The sequence below is a fragment of the Salmo trutta genome, chromosome 12 (genome assembly GCF_901001165.1).
Source record: "Salmo trutta chromosome 12, fSalTru1.1, whole genome shotgun sequence".
NCBI classification, from domain to species: Eukaryota; Metazoa; Chordata; class Actinopteri; order Salmoniformes; family Salmonidae; genus Salmo; species Salmo trutta.
The window spans coordinates 61,656,382-61,682,288 of NC_042968.1; the positions used below are offsets into that span (position 1 = coordinate 61,656,382).

Consider the following 25,907-nt stretch of genomic DNA (forward strand, 5'->3'; position numbering starts at 1 on the left):
AAAACTCATTTCACTTTACATAATTGGTTTAGTATTTTTGTCAGAGGAACGTGTACGAAAAGCTCAAAATGAATTCGAGCACGGTGACTTACTATGAACTCTGGACATTTTACCTGCAATCAAAAGAGAAAACATTTATATTTACACAACTCCACCATTTATTCATCAGATACTTTATATGTATTGTTCTCGAGCTAAAAAGATACATCTATTCCTCCTCCAGTCCTAATGGTTTTAAAACAGGAGTGTTGTTGTGTCTAGTTTAGACTAGAATATACCGAGATCTCTCCATACCTTTACATGTCTTCACGTCTTTAAATCCAACACTGCCTCACTATTCATGAAAAATATACTGTACACAAACACATTTTACAGACATATATTCACAACCTTTTCGTTGAATACTCCGCAGGTCAGGCCTATACAGGAAATCTACAGACTTTCACTTAAACCAGATACAGCCTCACATAAAGTCATTCTTCTCTTCTGTATCACGCCTCTCTCCTCCATGCATGTCCAATAGAGAACTGTAGATAACATGAAGGCGGTTATCAATGGAACTCCTGTACTTATTTATAACCGCATTATGATACTGTTGAGACCCATGAACAACTGAGCAATTCAGCAACATTCAGTCCAGTTTATTACTAATCGGATATTAAAGTGTGATTGGTTCTGCAGGCTTGGCTCTGAACATTCTAGTTCCAAAGTGCATGATAATGGCAAAATGACCAACTCAACTGAGGATAAACTTTGATCATAGATCCCCATTCTAAACTAAACTGTTACCTGCTGTAAGCAATTGAGCAACATTTAGTGTGTGTGTTTTGTGAAGGCAGCTCCGCTTCCTTATTAAGCCATGATGAGTGTAACACTAGGTGACCCCTGACCCCAGAGTGTTGCTGACACAGTACTATAGGTCAGTAGGTGTGGTTTAGGAGGTCAAATCAGGCCTTCTAAGACTCGGAGAAACACAGACAGGAGTCACAGAACGCACACGTGCGGCGCCAAGGAACATAAAGTAACATCTCTGTTTCTAGACGCACAGGTTAGACGGCATACAAACATAAAACTCTCTTCCCAGATTATCTTCCCACACAAGATGTGTTTGCACAACTGGTCCCGAGAACCGTAAAAGAGGAGCCATGAATGTGTGTGTGTGTGTGTATATATAGCGGACAGAGAGGACACACATCCTAATGGGCTCCAGATTACCTTTATTCATCCACTGGTTAGAAATGGAGCACAATATTATCACTGTGAGGTGGAACAGGAATCCTGCATGCAGTTTGCCACGAGGCAATATGATCTCCGGTCATCTTTGTTTCTCTCTCTCTCGTCGCTGTCATTGCCAAGTACCTCAACGTTGAGTGCAGACTACCACTTTATTTTTTTTAAATGAACCTCTGACCCCTTCAAGACGCTATGCGTCAATACTTAAAAAATGTCAATTCTTAAACCCTTACCATGTAGCTCTGTCATTGTGTGCCTTTGTTTGTTTGTTGAAATCAATACTTTTACAACGTTAATCAAATACAACCACCGACTGTTTCCTTGTTGAGATTAAATTGGCACGTGAGCATTCACAACGAATTTCCATTTTAGAGCAGCAGCAATGAGGTGGTTGTATTTCATTATTTGATCACCGTTTTAAGTATGAATCTCAGCAACCAACGCAATGCAACAGAGGACAAACAACTACACAGCGAGTGTTGAAGATGAGATATTTGAAGTATCTGTGCATAGTAACGCAAATGAGTCAAGGATCATAAAATCTTTTTTTCTTTAAAATCTAGTCTGGGCTTACACCAGTATCCGGGCTTAAATCAGCTCTCTCAAGCCCAGAAAGCTGATTCATGTTCACCAGCTCTGCAAGGGTTATAATCAGTTTTATAATGCTGTTCTACACATTTTATCTGAAATGTTGCCGTTTTAAAGCTAATTTCCTGCAATTCTACACTTTTTGCCATTGGGGCAGAGATTTTAGCTGGCACTAGGATTCTTCTTAACCTCATTGCACTGTGATCTTGCAGTCATCTTTGCAGGACTGCCACTCCTAGGGAGAGTAGCAACAGTGCTGAACTTTCTCCATGTATAGACAATTTGTCTTACCGTGGACTGATGAACATCAAGGCTTTTAGAGATACTTTTGTAACCCTTTCCAGCTTTACGCAAGTCAACAATTCTTAAGTCTTCTGAGAGCTCTTTTGTTCGAGGCATGGTTCACATCAGGCACTGCTTCTTGTGAATAGCAAACTCAAATTTTGTGAGTTTTTTATAGGGCAGGGCAGCTCTAACCATCTTCAATCTTGTCTAATTGATTGGACTCCAGGTTAGCGGACTCCTGACTCCAATTATCTTTTGGAGAAGTCATTAGCCTAGGGGTTCACATACTTTTCCCAACCTGCACTGTGAATGTTTAAATGATGTATTCAATATAGACAAGAAAAATACAATAATTTGTGTGTTATTAGTTTAAGCACACTGTTTGTCTATTGTTGTGACTTAGATGAAGATCAGATCAAATTTGATGACCAATGCCGAAATCCAGGTAATCACATTCTCTGTATGTATGTACATAAATAAATATATATACTTACCCCAGAAATATATGGGGGATTGGAAATGATGCAGACAATTACATTGATGGAAGCAACAATCTGTAATATTAAAGCTGATCCACCCCCTAAATTGTGTGTATATATATATATATATATATAAGAAAATGTACCTCTATTCATGAGTTTTTGCACTGCTGGGATGGTTTATATAGGCTACACTGCATTACACACTGCAATGGTGTTCCCAACCATGAGCCCCGGCCTGCTCTCCTTTTGCTACCCTTTTGTACTATGTTAGCTAAACATAAGGCTAATACGGCATTGAATTTATTACCTGAAAGAGGTAGTCTAGGACATATACTGTATATATTAAACCTGAACAGGATTACCTACTGTAGTAGGATGCCATTTGAATGGAATTGATGGAGAGAAAGAAGGGCTGCGAGAGAGTGCACTGATTTAAAGCAATGATATTTGAGCGATAGGCTGTTTAAAAATTATTTTTTTGAACTCTGCAGCTGCAATTTAAAATAATCTTTCCAATTAAAAAATAAGGAGACCCCCCCCCCCCCCCCCCCCCCAAAGCCAGATGGATATACAGTATGTAAATTAGACTGGCATTCAGTCCTTATACTACTGTATCATAGGCTATGCTGCAGCAAATGTAGGCCTACCTGTCACTAGAAAAACAGTTACCATGATGAGATGATCGGTCTATATGCATTGTGAACTGTGCTCCATACTGAGATGGGCCGTCTGTCCCCAGCCTGATCATTGATGATTTATCATGCAGATAGCGGAGGACATAGAGGAGCCAGATTAAGACGTGTATATCATTTAAACAGTTCCGTTTTATGTCATGCTGTTCATATAAATAACGTTTCCTAATTTACCGGTTTCTCAGTTGTTTTTTTCCTGGAAAAGGGAGTGGGTTTGGGCGAGCAATCTCTGTAACCCAGTTCCGCAACTTAACCCTAGTCTTCATGCACTCCCTAAATACCTGTCAGTGAAGAGCTTGGTGTGTTGTGTTAAAAATCAGAGCTCGAATTCAGGGGGTATGTGAGGGTAGTGTGGCTTTTGTTACAGAAAATGGAGAAAGTCATAGGCCCCTTGTTAGCTTAGGATTTTGATCTATAAACAAGGCTTTAGTCTACAATGCTTTATGCTAAAAACAAGCTGCAAATGTCTACGATATTCAGAGGCTACCTTCTATAGGAGACACAACATTGACTTTGCTTAGTATGTTGTTTATTGGCCTATTGAAATGTCTAACTTGAAATCAGTCAGGAGCAAGCCAGGTTGCCAAGAAAGAACAAAAATGAATTATTATTATTATTTCAAGGCTGTAGCCTGTCATTTAAGAAACCTATAGTGAAGTATGTTATAAACGAAACATGTAAAGTGTTGGTCGCATAGTTCATGAGCTGAAATAAAAGATCAGAGAAATTTTACATATGCACAAAAAGCTTATTTCTCTCAAATTTTGTGCACAAATTTGTTTACATCCCTGTTAGTGAGCATTTCTCATTTGCCAAGATAATCCATCCACCTGACAGGTGTGGCATATCAAGAAACTGATTAAACAGCGTAATCATTACACAGGTGCACCTCGTGCTGGGGACAATTAAAGGCCAGTCTAAAATGTTTTGTCACAACACAATGCCACAGATGTGTACAGTTGGCATGCTGACTGCAGGGATGTCCCCCAGAGCCGTTGCAAGAGAATGTAATGTTAATTTCTCTACCATAAGCCGCCTGCAAAGTCATTTTAGAGAATTTGGCAGTATGTCTAACCGGCCTCACAACTGCAGACCACGTGTATTGTGTTGTGCGGGCGAGTGGTTTTCTGATGTCAATGTTGTGAACAGAGTGCCCCATGGTGGCAGTGAGGTTATGGTATGGGCAGGTATAGGCTACGGACAATAAACACAATTGCATTTTATCGATGGCAATTTGAATGCACAGATACCGTGACGAGATCCTGAGGCCCATTGCCGTGCCATTCATCCACCTCCATCACCTCATGTTTCAGCATGATAATGCACTGCCCCATGTCGCAAGGATCTGTACACAATTCAATGGCCTGCATACTCAGACATGCCGGAAATGGAGCATGTTTGGTATGCTCTGAATCGACGTGTACAACGGTGTGTTCCAGTTCTCGGCAATATCCAGCAACTTTATGCAGCCTTTGAAGAGGAGTGGGACAACAATCCACATGCCACAATCAACAGCCGGATCAACTATGTGAAGGAAATGTGCTGCGCTGCATGAGGCAAATGGTGGTCACACACACCAGATACTGACTGGTTCTCTGATCCACATCTGTAAATCCACAACCTTCTGGCTACTTTGGCTTCTAATGCTTACAAAAGAAATGACAGTTTCTAAAACGGCATATCTAAGGCTCTAGTGTCTGTCCTAGGAGTAAGAGTAAAAACGGTAGGTTCTCTGCTATCCACTTTGATTTCATTATTATTTTGGGTATAGGGGAGGGTCGGGTAAAAATATATTTTACTGAAGAGAAAATCAGACTTTCTCCAGGTATCCCTTATCATAAGGCTCAGTCCCTAACAGGATTACAAATGAAGATAGTTGCCTAGCGAAACACCATATTTGGTGATCAACTAACGTATTTTGTTATAGCGCTTGCCGAGCTGGTGAGTGAGTTTGACTCAGCTTCCTGGGCGTTAAGAGAGGTCGCATCGTACAGATGATACTGGTTCAGTCTGCGATCAACTCTGTGGAGGAGTTGAGGTACTTGCCAATCTGTCCCAGTCTCGCTCTGTCCTTTTGTTTGTTTCCCCAAGTCTGTACCTCTCATCTGTTAAAGACTAAAAAAAATAAAAAAGTGTCAATCAAAAAGATAAATTATGATGGATTATGATCCACAACAAGCTGATCAACTACGTTCAGAACTCTCCTCCAGTTCCTTTGATTTCTACTGACCTCTTCTGGTCTACAACTAGTAGTGCAGCTTCGAACACCTTTCCAGAAAAACACCATTCAGAACAAAGGAGGCTGTGGAGTTAACTTTAGAATTTTATTTAGCGTTAATACAATATACAAAACAAACTACTCAACATGCAACTTGAAGGAGAGACAGAGCTTCTGTACAGTAAAATGAAATTCAGGGCACCAGCCGTCAAACTTTACAAAATATACAAACATCCCTTAAAGACTGCTCACTTTCTTTAAATAACTTCAATTTATACCATTGTCAGAAATGAGCGAGACCAATTTCATATTCATTCTCAGTGTTTTCTACTACATACTTGTGTCATTGATTCAAAAGTACAAGTTAAAGCCACAGCCCATCTCAAAACAAGTTCAGGACACTTAACTCTCTCACATTTAGCAGTTGATGCATTTTTTTTCTCTCCATTGTTTTCAAGCCAACAAATTATTAACAGGAACATTCAGGTGCCATTCATTTAGATTTTCAAAAGAGGAAGAACAACAAAGTAGCTCAGCACACAAACTTTCACAGGCATAAACTCAAGACACTAACAAACCACAAAAGAGATGACTATCAGTCTAAAAGGAAAACAAGAAGGTATATATTTTAAAAAAGGAGCATAAAAAAATGGCTGAAAAACACAACAGGTATCCTGCAGCAACAGAAAGGAAGATGTCACCTGTCTCTGCCCTGCCCACAATAGTATTCAAATGAACAGCCAGTTATCCTTGTTAAGGCTTCACGAGCTTCTACACCTGCATTACCTGCTGTTTGGGGTTTTAGGCTGGGTTTCTGTACAGCACTTTGAGATATCAGATGATGTAAGAAGGGCTATATAAATACATTTGATTTGATTGAAACACACGTGCATCCACCCTTCTCTAACGACCCCCCAGCCCCTCTTCATGTCGCACTCAAAAGGGTGAAAGTCACAGGCAGGCTCACGGTTTACACTCAAAACAAGGAAGTTAGAGCTTATGCAGGACCTTCTCGCCAACATGATAATGAATAAAATACAACTAAGAGGACGACACACAGAACAAAAAGATAAACAAGCCACTCTTGGGATCAGAAGGCCTAAAACACTTGTGGGTGGGTGGGGGAATTGCTTTTCACTCAATCATACAACGAATACTCAGGCTATCAGCGTCGACACCTACATACAGCATAGACCAATGATATTACTGGGAGATTTCGCCTGTTCTTGGGGCGTTTGGAGAAACAGGGATTACTGGACCGGTTCAGTTAAATGCACAGCATTTTTAACGTCAAAACAAGACAATCAGTTCACTCACAAACCCTAGCCTTCTATAATACAGAGGCCGAGACCAGAGCGGTGTCCTGTAGATCAGCGAGCTTGGTCATGCACGTAAAGAGCACTGCATATCTTGATATTATCCTAAGGAATGTTAACTGTAACTGAGGTACTGTGTATATCCCCGCTAGAAAACCAAGGCTGGAGACGAGCAGTTGTTAGCATACAGCTCAGCTAGCATACATTTTCAGGTCTGAGAGCATTGGGCTTTTGGGGGAGTGGGTGGATATGTATACAGACGTCCGTGTGTGATGCGGTGTCTATTAAGTGCAACGTTACCACTAAAGCAAGGGACAAGGATAGAGGCTATGACATTTAGGTCGCTGTCATCTGGCTCTTTGTTTATATTATAAGGTGTTTTGAGTACAAATGATGTTATCAAAAGGCCAGACTTAAAAGCTACCACAAGGCTGTGAGACAGAACGTGGGAAAAAAAATCGAACCAAGACGCCAAACCTGATTTCTGAGAGACTTCCTTGTTTAGAAAACGGATGGGTTTACACTCACTTCTTGAGATGAATCAGTCTAGACGATTCTCGAGGTGACAACGTTGTGGAATGCGCAGCACTCATCAACACTACCAGGTCTCACCACCAGAGGGCAGACTGACCACTGACTGGTGGCCATATCCGCCGGACCGGCGCAGGGTTCAGAACAAGTGTTTTGTTTTCATTAAGGGTTAAACATTTCTAACGGTACTTGGATAAATCCAGTGAATAAATGAGTCGTGTACGTTTATGGATAGCTACAGCCATTAGAGTCTTGGTGAAGGGAATTGACTTGCATCAGAGGGAGTGACAGAAACTGGATGTGGAATGTACACAACGTATAGAGAGACACTAATATTCATATGCACACACACGCACACTTCAAGGAAAATTTGCAAACACTTGTATGGTGACATGACTAAGTGGTGTGGGGTCAGACAGACACAGAGACAGGAGTGTATTAATAAAGCCACTAGGGTGGGCGGAGTTACAGCCCTCGGGGCAAGAGAGAGGCGGGGATTGATGGATGAGACCAGAAGGATAAGAAGGTGATGTCATAAACCTCTAGATTCCACAGGATGTAGATCTGCGCCGGGAGCTGGACGGAACTGAATGAAACCACTTAAACACAAGCCTCTCATGTCTACTTCCATCTACTATGACATCATTGGGCTCATCCTTCCAGGCCTCATCCATAGAGAATGATAGAGGCCTCTATTGGCCAAGAGCCCGTTTTAGCATGGGCAGCGCCATTGAGTGCTTCCGCCATTTTAAGCCAGGGGAGGGGGGGGTTCTACTAAGCTATATGGAATTGTTTTAAGAGGTCATACCAAGGATGATTTTGCTATTTGATTTTTAAACGTGAAGACCCCTTGAAGTATAATTTTTATTGAATGTTTTGAGCCTTAGTGCTCTTAGCCCATACAAACGCATTGAATATCATTCATTACATGAAACAACAGTCCCACCCAAAAAATCTAAAGGAAGTTTGTTGTGTCTGTCCTATATCAGAGATGTTAGAAAGATCAGGAAATATGTTCTTTTTTATTACATGCATCTAACCCCTTATTTCTGGCACTAAACAATCTCCATATATACCACCATAAATATTTTAAACTTGTACCGGGGGACCTTTAGACGAGTCTTGTGAGGCCTGTGGGCGTCCTAGAGAAAAACAACCGGCATGTTCGTGATCATGAGAGTACCGCTTTTCCACAGAGGGGTATTAGTGTGTAGCCCAAACTGTTCAGAAATTACAGACAGAAGTTGGCAGATCGGCTGTATCGACCTCAAGACGAGTCCCGTAGAGCAAAAAAATAAACATTGTGTTTGTGAGAGTCCCATCTTTCCATAGATAGTTTTCTAGGCCAAACCATTCAGACGCTACGGACGATTTTGTGAGCTGAACCATTTTTCAGGACGTCTCTTGGTCTGACAAACACCGCTCTAGCTCCGTCACCTTTCACCGCAGATGCGGAAGTGTGGCATGGGCGCATGCGGTGGACTGAGACGCAGCCAATACACGATCTCCCTAACTTAAACTGACACATTTTTACGGGGATTCTTTTGTTACGCTTGTTATGTTAATGCTAATTACATTTCCGTGGGGGCGCGGACAGCGACATAAGGGGGTTAAAGAAAACAAAAAGTAGTCAACTGGGTCGGTATTTTCTTTTAATGGGTTGTAGCCTCAATGGCACTGCCCCATGCTGTCACAGACGACTACAACGCCACAGATGCAGAGACGAGCCCTCTACCTCTCTCTATGGTCTCATCCTAGTCATGCGAGTAGAGCTAGGTTAGGAGGGCAGGGAAGCTTGAGCTTGGCTCGGGGAGGGGGGGGGGGCTGGATTGGACAGAGTGAAGAAATAGGGCGAGCTCCAGGGGCCAATCAGATCTGTTGCTTGAAGGCGCCGCTGGCGGCGTTGGAGGCGGCGGTAGCAGCGGCAGTCTGGACCGTCTTGTTGGCCATGACGCCCGTGGCGAACTCGGCCTGGGCCTTCTCAAAGCTGGCCCCTGTGGTGCGGTACATGCCATGGACCTGGAGGGATAAGAGGGAGAGGAGGAGAGAGGGAAAGAGGGAGAGCAACGAAGAGAGAGGAGGAGAGGCGATTATTGAAATGAGGTCTATGAATACCCCAAGTGTTCGTCATCTCAAAGATGATGCCTGATGTTCTGATGCCTTTGAGTCTAATCTTCACAAACCTGGTGAAAGGCAGAGTTGCATTCACACCTTTATGATTATGATGAGGGATTGTGTGTGTGTGTGTGTGTGTGTGTGTGTGTGTGTGTGTGTGTTTGTGGGGGTACCTTTTTGAACATGATGAGCGACATGGCAGCCAGGGCGGTGAAAAGAGCAGCGATGAGGATCATGATGATGCCAACAGGGATGCTCTTATTCAGACCAGTCAGAGCGGAGATCCACCCGCTGTTGGAGAGAGGACAACCAGAGAGAGGATACTAGGTACTGAATCTCTATCCATAAACAGGGTGAATAACATCGTTTCCGGGTGATGTCAGAGAACCGTGTGGCCACGTCACTTCCTGTTAATGTCTGTGACAGTGACTGTCCTCACCTGGCGCCCCAGCCGGTGATGCCGACGGACTGCATCACGTGAACGCCAAACTGACAGATGTACACGAAGAAGAATACAAAGAAACGGAACGAGCTGTCACTCCTGGAGAGAGAAAGACACTGCCGTTTAATGAACGGAATCCGAGTGTGTGTACATATGCGTATTTTGGGTACATGTGTGTATGTCTGTGTGTCTCTGTGTGTGTGTGCGCGCGCGCGCGCTTGTTTGTACACCCACCTGAAAGCTCCATAGAGGGGTCTGTACCAGCAGACGAAGGAGCAGGGGGTGAAGATCATGAACCAGAGCATGGCCAGACCGAAGTCCACCCCCTTGGTCGCATCCACACAGAACCAGGCCAGACAGCCAAACATGTTGGCGAACAGCGTCCCCGTGTGGACTTGAGGGGAACGACAAACACAATACCTCTGATTAGTTTCAATTAAAACGTTGCAGATAGAAATGTAACAGAGCAGATAGAAATGCCAGTTGAGTAGAATAGAGATGTGCATCAGCTCTCTAAGTTAAATTTCTATGTGAAAGAGAGAGAGAGTACTTGAGACAGGTCCTATGCCGCATCCCATTCCATCTCTATCTGAAAGGGAGGCCCTGATAGGCCACGTCAGGGTCCTGCCAAGTCACGCTAACGAAGAACAGGAGGTTAGGAATAGGAGGACAAAGAAAGATGGCTGCTTAATAATTGAACAGCACGGAGCCTGGTGGTGCGCGTACGCACAGTCAATTAAATAATTCACACACTGAGCAGAACTCTACTTTGGGGCTGTAATAATGGCAGGCCTCTGGGCATTGTGGAGAGTCTGGTGTGCTGCAGTCTGCAGTCACTTTGGCATATAGCTAGATCGGCAGGATTCTGCACCATACTGAGGCATCTAACACTCACACTCTGGGTAAGAGAGAATACATAACGTGTAGGTAGAGGAGAGGGTGAGTGAGGGGGGGTGAGAGCCACAATGAGGGTAGAGCGAGGACGAGTGAGAGATAAGAGAGAGTCACCTGACTCGGCCGCATAACCGCACATGACCTAACCATGTGGTGATGGAATTGCAAGCTGTGCTATTGGCCCATGTCTAACACATTTCCTTTAGAATCCCTCTCAATGGCCTTTTCATATTTAACAGACTGGCTGTCAAAAAAAAAAAAAAAAGTATTTTCCGAAGCTGACGACAAAACTCAAGACAAAGGTTCAGGCATATTGAAAGAACAATTCTAAAGTGTACATTTACCATACTAGTGTCCGTTTTCCGACGTTACAAGCACTGAGCGGGATGGGTGAGGGTGGGGAGGGGGCAGATGACTTGACAAGAGGTCACTCACACATCCAGATGTAGTACATGATCTTGACAGTCTTCTGGAACTCCACAGGGATGTCCACTGTGATGTCGTGGTAGAAACATGGGCCCACGGGGAACTTCTCCGGGAGAGGAGGCCAGTTGTTTTTCCTACCTGAGCCAGAGAGAAAGGAGCAACGCTTGAATGATTCTGCCAAACGTTGCGTGAAGGTTTGGGCCTGACAAAGCTTCTAGGTAGTTTGAGCGCAAGACCATTGATTGAATGTTGTGTGAAGGTTGGTTGAAGGTTGGTGCCAACCTCCTGATGTGCTGAGCGACTGCATCTCTCTCTCGCGGCGGTCTAGCTCGGCGGCCTTCCTCTCTAGCTCTTCCTGTCTCCTCAGCAGCTCTGTAGCCGCCCACGCCTGCTCCTACACACACACACACACACACACATCAAACAGTGCCCACTAACACTAAACAAACAAGTGATATACAGTACAGAGAGATGTTTTAGATGTTATCCAGGCTAGATCACACTCCACATGGCAGACGAGGTGGATTTGACCGAAAACAGTGAACGTCAAGTCAACTTGAAACTGACATTGAGGCAGCTGACTTTTTGTTTTAGTAATGTGTGCGTGCGTGCGTGCGTGGCAGACTACTGTACCAGCACACAGCACAGTCCCAGTAGTCGTCTCTACCTCCTCTCTTTCCATGCGATTCAGAATAATTTACACTCCACTTTTAATTTGACTAAAGGCAAATCGCTGTGCAGGCTTCGCTAGTGTGTGTGTGTGTGTGTGTGTGTGTGTGTGCCCGTCCCACCTCTAGCAAGCAACAACTGCAGGTGAAGCAATGGCTGTATTTGATGTCACTAGCCAAACTACTGACAAAAATGCTGCCAATGCAACTTCTTTATTCATTTATTTAACTAGGCATGTCAGTTAAGAACAACTTCTCATTTACAACGACGACCTACCCCGGCCAAACCTGGACGACGCTGGGCCAATTGTGCGCCGCCTTATGGGACTCCCAATCACGGCCGGTTGTGATACAGCCTGGAATTGAACCAGGGTCTGCAGTGACGCCTCTAGCACTGACCTGCAGTGCCTTAGACCGCTGCGCCACTCGGGAGGCCCCAATCGTTAAAAAGGTAGGAAGATTTTTCAATAGGGCAAGGGACAGGATAGTAGTCACATGCCTTATTGCCAACTTCCTAGTTGCGCCCTGGGTTGAAGATGACAATGGTTAAGACAAAGGGATTCTAATATCCCATAGTTCCATTGTTGCAAGGAGTTATGCTAGTTTGCAGCGGCGCTGGTAGTTAGCAACGGCGCTGGTCCCAGATTTGCGACGGCGTCATAAGCTGTATATCCGATCTAGGTTGCAGTATCCTGATATAATCTGTGTGTGTGTGTGTGTGTGTGTGTGTGTGTGTGTGTGTGTGCCCAAACATAAAAGAAGGTATATGCGTCAGTAGAGGTAGAAAAAGAGGAAGTAGAATAAGGAATAGTCTTCCTGTGCTACCTGTCTGCTGAGGTCTCTCTATCGCTCTCTTTTCAGCTGCAAACACGAAGTTACACATGTCCCTCAGAAAGCCGAGGCGTGGAGCCCACGTTCATGAAGTGTCTCTGTGGCTTAGAAGCATCTCAACACGGTCACAAACAGCTTTATCTGGAGCACGCCACGCTCTGTGGGAGAGCCTGCTGACAAACCCACCAGAGCAGGGTGTGTGTGCATGGTGTTTCTATGGAAACGCAACGCTACATTGAGCCCTCTTTCTTCAGAGGGGGGGGAATAGCACGGAGTGAAAGGGTAGAACAGGATGTGAGACACGTGTGGGGTACCTGTGACTGCGAGTATGCAGGAGGTTCTTCAGTAGGCTTCATGATGGCTGGTTGTGTGTTGGTGGTGGGGGCCGGTACTTTAGGCGCTGGGCCAGGGTGGACCTGGGAGAGAAAGAAATGTGCTACATCTTTTAACAATCCCACGCTGGCTGTGTCTCAAACCATACCCTATTCCCTATGTAGTGCACTACTTTTGACAAGAAAGATGTGTAGCTTGGGTCAAAACAACGTAGTGTACTGAAGGGGGAAATAAGGTGTCAACAGCGAAGCAGACACCTTCCGGAATCAGCATCTTCAACCGTTCTTCCGGAATAGAAGCTTTTGAGGCGGAACGTAAAAACATAATTAACACCTATCATCTGGAACTACGTCACCATCAGTCCTTATCAGTGATTCTGTTTTGCTCTCAATTCAATTCAAGGGGCTTTATTGGCATGGGAAATATATGTTCACATTGCCAAAGCAAGTGAGGTAGATAATACACAAAAGTGAAATAAACAATAAAAATGAACAGTAAACATTGCACTCACAGAAGTTCCACAAGAATAAAGACATTACAAATGTCATATTATGTATATATACGGTGTTGTAACAATGTACAAATGGTTAAAGTACAAAAGGGAAAATAAATAAGCATAAATATGGGTTGTATTTACAATGGTGTTTGTTCTTCACTGGTTGCCATTTTCTTGTGGCAAAAGGTCACAAATCTTGCTGCTGTGATGGAACACTGTGGTATTTCACCCAATAGATATGGGAGTTTATCAAAATCAGGTTTGTTTTTTAATTCTTTGTGGATCTGTGTAATCGGAGGGATATTGTGTCTCTAATATGGTCATACATTTGACAGGAGGTTAGGAAGTGCTGCTCAGTTTCCACCTCATTGTGTGGGCAGTGTGCACATAGCCTGTCTTCTCTTGAGAGCCAGGTCTGCCTACGGCGGCCTTTCTCAATAGCAAGGCTATGCTCACTGAGTCTGTACATAGACTGCTCTCATCAATGGTGTCTCTCACACCTACCCGCCACCTCTCCTCTCACACTGTGCAGTGCAGCCCTCGAAGTGACTTATCAACTGTACGCAGGATTTTCCTCTGTGTTGATCTCACCAACCCCCATTGTCTCACCTCTGAGAAGCAGAGCTTCCATCCCGTAGGTCTGATATCTGATTGGAGGTTAACTTTACAGTAATGCTATTGGTCAACAACTCAGACTGAATCCAAACAACTCAAATGCTTATAAGAGGGTCTTAGATTCATTGTTCTTTCTATTACATGTTGCTGACTTGCTGTGGTGAGATCCCTTTCTCTCCCATGAGCAATTAATAAAATGTTATTTAACTAGGCACGTCAGTTAAGAACAAATTCTTATTTACAATGATGGCCTACCGGGGAACAGTGGGTTAACAGACTTTTACCTGGTCAGCTCGGGGATTCGATCCAGCAACCTTTTGGTTACTGGCCCAACGATCTAACCACTAGGCTACCTTGGGCCATGGTACAAGCCAGGGTTTTGTCGTCCCTTGCTTTCGTTCTCTGATCATGCTTAGAATAATGCCTTGTAATGATTTGCAAGTTAAGCTATATGCCTTGTATGTGAATCCGTTCATTTAGCAAAGTACTTAAATAGACTTTTATTTAGAATTCCATTCTCAGACATTTTTCCATTGCCTATTACTGTAACTCCACCCTAGCGTTCCGTTACTGTAACTCCACCCTAGAGTTCCGTTACTGTAACTCCACCCTAGCGTTCCGTTACTGTAACTCCACCCTAGCGTTCCGTTACTGTAACTCCACCCTAGCGTTCCGTTACTGTAACTCCACCCTAGCGTTCCGTTACTGTAACTCCACCCTAGCGTTCCGTTACTGTAACGCAACCCTAGTGTTCTTCCATATTGCTAAAATCATCTTTATGGAGTCAGATACACATTTTAGTAGGCTAATTACGAGTCGCATGTGAGGTTTTACAGTATCCCCCACACACACACACGTCAAATATTACTACACTACACTGTACTCACCGGCTTGGCATCTGTGAAGGGGTTGTACTCTTCCAACCCCGGAGGAGCATTCTGTGTGACTTGGGTCACCGACGGATCCTGAGAGGAGAGGGAACGAGAGAAACTCAGTCTTCATTACATATGGCACACCGTTCTATAGTAAGGATGAGGAGCCTTGAGAGAGTCCGTCAACAGGCTACACTCCCATGTAGTAACCCAAGTCGAAATAATAGGCACTCAAATTGACTAGCCTATATGCTGCGTTGCCGTGGTGATGAATGAACTCGGAAGCCAGTCCAGTGTGACCTGAACGGATCTGTAGTGAATGCTAGCCTAGCCTACATGCATATAGCAACTTCTTTCAGCCCATTCTATGATGTCTGCTTACGAATCAAGTGCAACAAAACTCAAGGGCAGCACCACCACGAGACTCATTTGCCTAACCCGGCCTCTGGTTTTCAAAAGCCAACATGAAGTCAGACAGACAAGTACTTTTCATCTGAAGAAGAGAATACCTCCACAGACAGAAAGACCCTAACAGCAGGCTACCCTTCACTGTCAACCCTTCATGGTCTATAATCTAGGGGCCGATAAAATGCTTTTTTTTTTTTTGCCTAGTTGTGTTTTTTTCCCTGAATTCCGTTTTTTCAGGTTTTCACTCTCAAAAACAACTTAAAAATATATATAATTTTAAAAATACTAAACGTCCACAATAATGTTTAAACCAAGTTTAAGATCTGGAGGAGAAAAAAAGTTGAACTGAGCACCACCAAGAGACTCATTTGGTTCACGGCGTTTCTGTAGCACACATGTAATTGCAGTTTGCTAAACAAATCGCCAATGTATTGATGCAAATAATCATGATATCAGGTAGGCATACTTTGTAGTTAACATTTAATTGACAATATTTTTGGGAAAGCTTTTCCACCTACCAGAAGACTTAACATTATTAGCATCCTATAGGGAGGAGGTCAGAGACCTGGCCGTGTGGTGCCAGGACAACCTCTCCCTCAACGTGATCAAGACAAAGGAGATGATTGTGGACTACAGGAAGATGGAGCACGCCCCCATTATCATCGACAGGGCTGCAGTGGAGCAGGTTGAGAGCTTCAAGTTCCTCGGTGTCCACATCACCAACAAACTAACATGGTCCAAACACACCAAGACAGTCGTGAAGAGGACACAACAAAGCCTATTCCCCCTCAGGAGACTGAAAACATTTGGCATGGGTCCTCAGATACTCAAAAGGTTCCACAGCTGCACCATCGAGAGCATCCTGACTGGTTGCATCACTGCCTGGTATGGCAACTGCTCGGCCTCCGACCGCAAGGCACTTAAGAGGGCAGTGTGTACGCCCACTGGGCCAAGCTTCCTTCCATCCAGGAACTCTATACCAGGCGGTGTCAGAGGAAGGCCCTAAAAATGGTCAAAGACTCCAGCCACCCTAGTCATAGACTGTTCTCTCTGCTACCGCACTGCAAGCGGTACCAGAGCGCCAAGTCTAGGTCCAAAAGGCTTCTTAACAGCTTCTACCCCCAAGCCATAAGACTCCTGAACAGCTAATCAAAGGCTACCCAGAACCCTCTTTTACATTGCTGCTACTCTCTGTTTATAATCTATGCAGTCATTTTAACTCTACCTACATGTACAATTACCTCAATTACCTCGACTAACCGGTGCCCCCGCAAATTGACTCTGTACTGATTGTTAAAATGTGTTTTAATGTCCGCGTTCTCTGCTTCGTGGATTTTATTAGGCCTCAATACTCTGAAACTGGCAAAGACGAGATGATTCCAATCATTTTCACCGCCACACAGAGCTATAAATAGGGCTGAGCCCACGAGTTAAAGAGAACACTTTCCTCTGCTAGGACAAAGGACTCGCTGTGCTGAAGTACAGACACCGGCTAGGCTATTTGTTTTATTTAAAATCAACCTTTATTCAAGCTATGCAGATTCTAGGTTGGTATCAGCGAGTACAAATCTCCGTTTCATAGGCCACTTTCCAATCTCCATGTGAATCCGGGAGGCTACGAGTAAGCTATTTGAAAGTGTAGGCCTATATGCGCACCTCCCGGGACTGACGCAACGTTTAACTAGTGTGTGTCGACGGTGTCTACAGGACACCGTAATTCTCCGTCTCTGAAACGGAGAATTAAGGTGTGGCTTGCAGTGGTGTAGCCCATCATCGCCGTGTGTGTGTACTGTGCACATGGATACGTGTGTGTGGGGTGCATTTCAGGTGGCTAGCTCACCATGACAAGTTCACGCATGCAGCATCAACTCAGACGGTACTTCGGTTCAGTGCAGCCCAAGAAGGCCTGTCCAATAAATCCAGTATAGTAGTCCAGCGTAGACCAGTATAGTCCAGTTACAGCCAGTACGCTCCAGTATCAGTCAGTACGTCCCAGTCCAACCCTTCTCCTCTCTCCTTGGCTGTGAGGTTCTGACTGAGAGAGGCTCATGTCTGTGTGTAACAGGAGGCAGGCTGTGCCTTGTCCCGAGGACAGGCATGTCATCAATACTTCAGAGTGCATCGTGATGCAACTTTAATATGGTCCTGATGCACAGCCAGATTGACATACAGTGCTCACGTACAAGCTCGGTACACCCCACGGAACTACACAACGACAGGATAGGCTACATTACGATATAGATTGGGCCAATAATGCGCTAGGCCTACCTGTTGAGTTTATGTGAACAACAAAACTCGCTCTGTTAATATTAGAGATAAAGGAGGGGGCTCCACTAGAAGCTGCTAGTAGATCTATTGCTCTGGAGGGGGAAAAAGCGTCTCGCAAAGAGAAAACAGCAACGTTGAAAGACAAACGTGTGTGTGTGTTAGATAGGCCTACAAGTTCTCTCCCTCCACAACCATTTCGCTGTGACACAGACACAGCTGTGTGTACTGAATGTCCGGTAGATAGGTTTTATGAACGCAATTGATTTGATAAGAGACTACCAGGAAGGAACAGAAAGTAAGTCAGGGGAAAGCAGCTGATGTAACACTAAGCACCGGCTGTCGCCATGACAGCACCATATGATTTCATGAACTATTGAAGAGAGCCCGGAGTTGCAATGCATGAATCATTAGGCTACTGGCCACAGGGCTGAAACGGGGAGTCAACTAACAATGCCATAACTAGGGCCTTAAAAAAAAAACAGTTACATTTTTTTCCCAAATTCCGTTTTCTCTCATAATCACACAAGAAATACATACAAGAGTTGGATGTTCTAAGTCCCCAAAATGCTTAAACTACATCAGGAGACCAAGTCTGAGGTCCGGGGAAAAAAATGTAATACATTTTTGGGTGTCGATACCCTTCAATTCACATGAGCACCAGCAAGGGACTTGTTTGGTTGGCAGTGTTTGTGTAGCACACATGTAGCAGTTTGCTAAACAAATTGCCACTGAATTCATGCAAATAATCATGATACCAGGTAGGCATAGGCTACTTTGTAGTTAACATTTCATTTAGAAGGTATTTGGGAAAGCCTTTCCAACTACCGGAAGATGCTTATCATTATCCGTGTGGCTCAGTTGGTAGAGCATGGTGTTTGCAACGCCAGGGTTGTGGGTTCGATTCCCACAGGGGACCAGTACGGAGAAAAAATAAATGTATGAAATGAAATGTATGCATTCACTACTGTAAGTCGCTCTGGATAAGAGCGTCTGCTAAATGACTAAAATGTAAATGTAGCATCATCACTAACGGCTAGGTTACACAAAGTGGTAGACAATCGCTCAAACACAGACATGGGCATTCCTGCGTTGCATCTTCAGAAAGTTTAAGGAAAATACGGTTCACTGATGCATTTTGTTAATGTTTTATGATAATCCTGGGCATATTCATTTTCTAATAACTTCAATACATTTAGTTGATTTCCTACTAAGTTCAATACATTTTGGAATATTGTTGAATTTCGTTTGAATGTCTGGATTCCATGATCCCGTCCACATTGCAGATTTTATAGGGCTCTACTTAAACAAACAGTTTCAGAAATATTCCCCCCCCCCCGATAGGTTAACCTAGACCCAATACAGGGGATACAGAGATCCGGTCATTGAGGACTGCAGTGTCTGCTGGTTTTCATACATGCCTTTCAATCACTTTCAGAGAAACTAGCTGTGTGCTGTGCACTCTTGTAATTTATTGATCCATGAAGTGACAGGGAGGGGCCAAAGAAAACAACAGGGCAGCAACCCACTAGGACCGGAGTCAGGACCGGAGTCAGGACCGGAGTCAGGACCGGAGTCAGGACCGGAGTCAGGACCGGAGTCAGGACCGGAGTCAGGACCGGAGTCAGGACCGGAGTCAGGACCGGAGTCAGGACCGGAGTCAGGACCGGAGTCAGGCAGACACCCATGTCCTTTTTCCAAGAGACTGAAGTAACAGACTGAACGACTTCAGATGGTTACACTACAGCCTTCAAGCTCTGAAACCTGACGGTTCTAATATCTGACCAATCTTGTTTGTTCTCACACACACACACACACACACACACACACACACGTAGGGTTCCTCGGAGACCTGCAGCAGTACAGACGTAACAGAGAGGGACTAATCGTGTATAGCCCGATAAATAATTACGTGGCGCGGTGGTCAGCGGCAGCTCTAGTGTTGAGTTACACACACATTTCTATACAGCACAGTCAGGCTAGCTGTTCATTCACTCACTAACAATAAAACCCATGCTTACGATCAATTATCGATAATCCTTACACATAAGCATCAACCTACAGACCGAGCCACATCATCCAAACAGCAAGGAGGAGGGGACCCATTTTCCTGAGGGCAACTCCGCAGCTTCCTGGAGTGATAGAGCAGTGGTTAAAGGACCAGAAAGGGCAAAGGTGTGCATGTCAGAGGGAGAGAGCCAGCGAGCAACCTTGCAGTGAGAAAACTATTATTGAATTGATATAGAGAGAGACAGAGCGAGAAAGAGAAAGGATAAAGAGAGAATGAAGGAAGAAGCTTGCGTCTAAAACAAGGAACACCAACGAGCCTGGAAAGTAGCCTAACCTAAACAACACAAAGCAGAGCTTAGTTTATGAGGATCAAAGACAGTTTCTCCCCGGTGAGCCACTGTCTACAAAGACACATTCTAAGTAATACCATTTTCATAATGAAAGCAATGCAACATGTCATTTTACAACCGCCGCAGCAGCTGGTACCAAAGCGTGGTTTCCTGGAAAGAAAATGTGGTGGGATCACAGAATATGATGTGACATTATGACAGAACATCAAATGACTGTTGGCATCCGTCACATCATGTTGTTTTGAAGAAATGGCTGAGACTGGAATAGAGTATTTCACCTGTCAATCACAATGTGGCCTGTCCTGGATTCCAAGACAACAGCTGGGACGATGGATGTCCCAAAGAGTGGGATTATCATTCCCAGAACCACTGACAACAAAAGCCCCTCTCCCCGCAATGCTTCCATTCACCCGCTCTTCAAATTCCTTGGATTATTTATTTCAAATAAATCACACACACATTGCCATAGCATGAGGATTGTGCTCAGACTTCTAATCTGTAGACTTATTTACAGGGTAAATGAACATGGTAAAGATATAATCTAGCTGATTTGTCTATATAAAAATCGGCAGGACAGAATGGTGGCGTCAGGGATCCAGGACAGGCCACATTGTGAGTGAACTCTAATATTAAGGAAGTCTCGAGGTTCTGCTTGCCTGAGTTAGAATACCTCATGATAAGCTGTAGACCATACTACTTACCAAGAAAGTTATCAACATTTTTCGTAGGAGTCTATTTACTACCACAAACCGATGCTGGCACTGAGGCCGCACTCATCAAGCTGTATAGGGTCACAAGCGACCAATGAAACGCTCAACAAGGTGCGGCGCTCCTAGTGGCCAGTGACTTTAACGCAGGAAAATTTAAATCCGTTTTACCTAATTTCTACTCGCATGTCACCTGTGAAACTAGAGGTGAAAAAAACTCTAGACCCAAACACAGAGATGCATACACAGATTTCCCTCGCCCTCCATTTGGCAAATCTGACCATAGCTCTTATTCTTGCTTACATTCAAAAACTCTAAACAGGAAGTACCAGTGATGCGCTCTATACGGAAGTGGTCCAATGAAGCAGATGCTAAGCTACAGGACTTTTTCGGTAGCACAGACTGGAATATGTTCTGGGATTCATCTGATGGCATTGAGGAGTTTACCACATCAGTCACCGGCATCATTAATAAGTGCATCAACGACATCATCCTCACAGTGACCATACGTACATATCCCAACCAGAAGCCATGGATTACAGGTAACAGCCGCACTGAACTAAAGGCTAGAGCTGCCGCTTTCAAGGAGCTGGACACTAATCCAGATGCTTATAAGAAATCCAGCTACGCCCTCTGACAAACCATCAAACATGCAAAGCGTCAATACAGGACCAAGAACACATCCTACTACACTGGCTCTGGCGCTCGTCGGATGTAGCAGGGCTTGCAAACTATCACGTATTACAAAGGGAAACCCAGCCGCGAGCTGTCCAGTGACACGATTTAACTATCTGCATTGATCCTTTTTTAAACTCATTTGACTCATCACATACAATACGGCTACTGTTTATTATCTATCCTCTTGCCCAGTCACTTTATCCCTACCCATATGCACATATCTACCTCAATTACCTTGTACCCCTGCACATCAACTCGGTACTGGTACACCGTGTTTATAGCCAAGTTATATTTACTCATTGTGTAATAATTGTGTTATTATATTTTTTCTATTTTTCTTCTCCATGCATTGATGGGAAGGGCCCGTAAGTAAGAATTCCACTGTTAGTCTACACCTGTTGTTTACAAAACATGTGACAAATTTTGATTTTGAAGATTAACCTGCATTGTGTCAGTCGGGAAAGGGTGTATTTTGGACATGTATAAAGCTACATTGTTGCCCCATAACTATACAATTTGTCAGTGCCACAGTCCACTACAAGCAACAATTCGGTCTGATGAAGTCTCATCATGTAGGCCCTGGGCTAGCTGCCTACCAACCTCAATGTCAATGAGTTGTCCTCCTTAAATGGAAAAACTCACATGTAAACGTTAGTGAATGAATCATCAAGAGATGAGGCAACAGTTAACGTTACCTTTGTGTGAGTAATGTCAGACCCTATACGCTGCCTCTGTCTACCTAGTTAACTATCAGATGTTAAACTTCAGGTGTCAAGACGCACCCAAAGAGATGGGTGACAAGTCATAAAATACCTAACGTTTGCTAGAAGTAGCAACTAGAAAAATGATGCCTGGCTGAACAGGACACAAAGTGATAACTCCACAATTGAATGGCAATAAGCGACATCATCAGCTAGCTTGCTAGTTAGCTATAGTTTGTAAATCAATTGCTTGATACAACTTTCTCTTTGTTCAAAGTAACGACTTGCTGACGTTAAACGTTTGTTAGCAAGTGCTACAGTTAAGCAATAATGCACGAGGGGGTGTGGTATATTGGCCATATACCACCAACCCCCGAGGTGCCTTATTGCCATCATAAACTGCTTTCCAACGTAATTAGAGCAGTTTGTCATACCCGCGGCTGTCAGCCAATCAGCATTCAGGGCTCGAACCACGTTTATAATGAACGTTCGCTAGTTAGCTTGGGCGTAAGTTATTCATTACGCCGCTTCTGTTACAAAACGTTTTGAAGCAAACGAAACCGGGAGGGATCTACCTGCATTTTCTCAATAGAAACTCTCGTTTTAAATGCAAAAGCAACTGTTTCAACTAATGATTACACCGCTGGCGTAACTGCTATCATGCCAAAGGTAACGACTTGACACTGTCATCGCTAGAAAGCGAGCTAAATTCAATTAAACATATAACTGACATTAGCAGGCTAACAAATTAGCATAGACAAATGACAGACCTGTGAGTTAGCTATTTCACTTACCTGAAAAGGGTTATTGAATTCAGGGTCCGCGAACGGGTTGTGGTCGAAATCTGACATTCTACTTTGATGACGTCTTCAATTGTTAAAAACTGATTTAGTCTCGTTAAAAAAAAAATCAGCTGTACTTCAAAACAATGGCTGCAGCCAGCACCAGCTAGTCTGGACGCGGCTTGCTCTGAGCATCAGCAGCAAAATGGCAGGATCTCGGAAGTGATGTCTGCTTTGCTTGCCCCTGTAAAATGTGATCAACATCAATGAGTACGGTTACATGTACATAATAATATAATTATTGTGGATTGTCAGATTAAAATAATAGTTCGTGTACATGCTTTGCAAGAAGACGGATTTCCCTATTAATAATGCTGTTTACATGGACACATCTGAAATCAGACCACTTGATCAAAATAAACATTCCACCACAGCGACCATGTTATTTTTTGCAAAGCCTATTTGATTCGGAGGTCGGACACCCCTTCAAATTAGTGGATTCGGCTATATCAGCCACACCCATTGCTGACAATTGTATAAAATAGAGCACACAGCCATGCAATATCCATAGACAAACATTGGCAGTAGAATGGCCTTAATGAAGAGCTAAGTGACTTTCAACTGGGGCTGTTTTTCATGGTTCGGGCTAGGCCCCTTAGTTCCAGTGAAGGGAAATCTTAACGCTACAGCAATGAATGACATTCTAGACGATTCTGTGCTTTCAACTTTGTGGCAACAGTTTGGGGAAGGCCCTTTCCAGTTTCAGCATGACAATGCCCCCATGCACAAAGCAAGGTCCATACAGAAACAAGTTAATGGTTTGTTCAGATCGGTTTGGAAGAACTTGACTGGCCAGCACAGAGCCCTGACACTTTTGTGCATTCATTTTGTGAATTGTTTGCCCTTTAATTGTACTTTTGTATTTTGATCAATTATTCATTACATACATGGAACAAAAATCTAAAAGTGTTGGTTCCATGTTTCATGAGCTGAAATTTTTTCCCCCTTTTCCATACGCACAAAAAGCTTATATTCACAAATTTGTTTGCATCCCTATTAATGAGCGTTTCTCCTTTGCCAAAATAATCTATCCACCTGACAGGTGTGGCATATCAAGAAGCTGATTAAACAGCATGATCATTACACAGGTGCACCTTGTGCTAGGGACAAAAAGCCAATTTAAAATGTGCATTTTCGTCAAACAACACAATGCCACAGATGTTTCAAGTTGAGGGAGTGTGCAATTGGCATACTGACTGCAGGAATGTCCACCAGAGCATCAGATACGTGGTCTACACACACTGAGACAAAGGGGTGCTGTTTCGCACGCTCAATGCTTTATCTTAGATTGATGCATCTTTCTGTCATCTTTCTGTCGTTGTGCGTCTCGGTCAAATAAATGATAAATATTTCAATATTATATTTGGAAAAGCAAGGAGGTAGTGGGGGGGCGCCCATTACGGTGACACCTATTACCGGCAATAAATCCTAGACAATAGTGCAGCTCTAGCGCCCACTACCGGCTGCTTAGGCTAATAAGAGGGAGGCATGCACAACCGGTGCTGGCACATGTGCAGATCAAATACACAGCTAGAATGCTGATTCATCTGTTTACATGTCCTAATAATTCTAAAGATTGCTCAGAAAATCAGGTGCTTTAATCAGCGTACGCTTGCTTTGTTTCTGACCTTTTACGCCGATTAAGATAAGCAGAGTAAAGTGGTTTAATGACTATTGCCATGCTCTGCCTACTGCCATAATCAGTTTAATATCGAATTATTAGTGTGCATGTAAACATACTCAATCACTGGCCAGCTAATCATTGAGTCATCATAATTGTAGGGTTATTTTGAGGGCTACATGGAGTATTCTTCAGGGAATTATTAAATGCATTAAACAGTGGTAATGAAATATAACAAAATAGTCATCTCTATATGAGCAATGTACTGTATCTTTGATGACGCAATCCCAATACCAATTTTTTCTAATTTCCTTCATCTGCACTGATCTGGAAACATGGGACAGGAAGTCTAATATCAAATTACCATCATCTGTTCAGTTCTCTCAGAAGGAAACAAGGAAGCGATTTCCAATCTATCTAGATGCAGCCTGGTCACAAGAGAAGGGTGACCACAGGCTATCTCCAAGAAAGTCCTAGCTAGCCTCAAGCAAGAGGAAACTGAAGAAGAAAAAAACTGGGTAAATCAATGAGTATCCAAATGTTACAGCACAGAAGATACCGACACTACCAGTACGCTTGTTTACTGAGCTGCACTGGGTCGTAGCGCAATCATGGTTACATTAAGACACCGTGGAGCCGGCACCAGATATGTTCCGAAAAAATGATCCCTTTATCCACACTGCTCCATCCAGAAGATTGAAATACTGCTAGCTAGCAGTAGCCACAGCAGCCATTATGGAATAGCACGTCGCAATGAACAATGTTCCAAAATGGTTGAGGTGGCTACTGTTAGCTAGCATAAGGACAAAAAGGGCAGTTTCCGGGAAAACCAGCAGTATTTCAAGCTTCTCGATGTATCAGTGTGGATAAAGGTAACATTGAGTACAGAGGCATATCCCATTCCTGCACTGAAGTACGTTTTCCGACCCATATCTCACGCCAGGCTTCATGGTGTCTTAATGTAACCATGATTGCATTCTGACCACAGTGCAGCTCACTAAAAAAGCATAATGGTAGGGTCAGTATCTTCTGTTCTCCTTTTGCTGATGTTGGTGAACATGGCTGGCTGAATGTGCTTCTATTTCACAGTCAAATTAAGTCAGCAGTTTGCAGTCATGCCTAATCAAATACTGGTCCATTGCTGCCATCTACAGTAACAGACGTTCTTCAGGAAACAAACAGTTTCATTGATGAAACAGTGAAACAGTATTATGCTGAGCTCAGATCCAGATGGCAGCGTGAAGAGATTTATCAGAATAATAATAATATTAATAAAGAGTGACTTGCG

At 43.7% G+C, this 25,907-nt stretch overlaps 1 protein-coding gene across 2 annotated transcripts; it reads right to left on the bottom strand.

The window, feature by feature from the left end:
- Window positions 1-5,587: 5,587 nt before the first annotated feature.
- LOC115203932 (secretory carrier-associated membrane protein 1) lies at window positions 5,588-23,142 on the bottom strand. Of its 2 annotated transcripts, none has more exons than XM_029769030.1 (9): window positions 22,951-23,142; window positions 15,053-15,130; window positions 13,036-13,137; window positions 11,505-11,616; window positions 11,232-11,360; window positions 10,137-10,296; window positions 9,900-10,001; window positions 9,634-9,751; window positions 5,588-9,364 (listed from the first exon to the last, which is right to left on the bottom strand). In XM_029769030.1, the coding sequence occupies exons 1-9, from the start codon at window positions 23,005-23,007 to the stop codon at window positions 9,215-9,217; spliced, it is 1,008 nt and encodes a 335-aa protein (XP_029624890.1). In that variant the 5' UTR covers window positions 23,008-23,142; the 3' UTR covers window positions 5,588-9,214. The 2 variants fall into 2 exon arrangements, with proteins under 2 accessions (XP_029624890.1, XP_029624891.1); XM_029769031.1 differs by lacking the exon at window positions 22,951-23,142 and adding an exon at window positions 17,286-17,583.
- Between the last annotated feature and the right edge of the window lie 2,765 nt (window positions 23,143-25,907).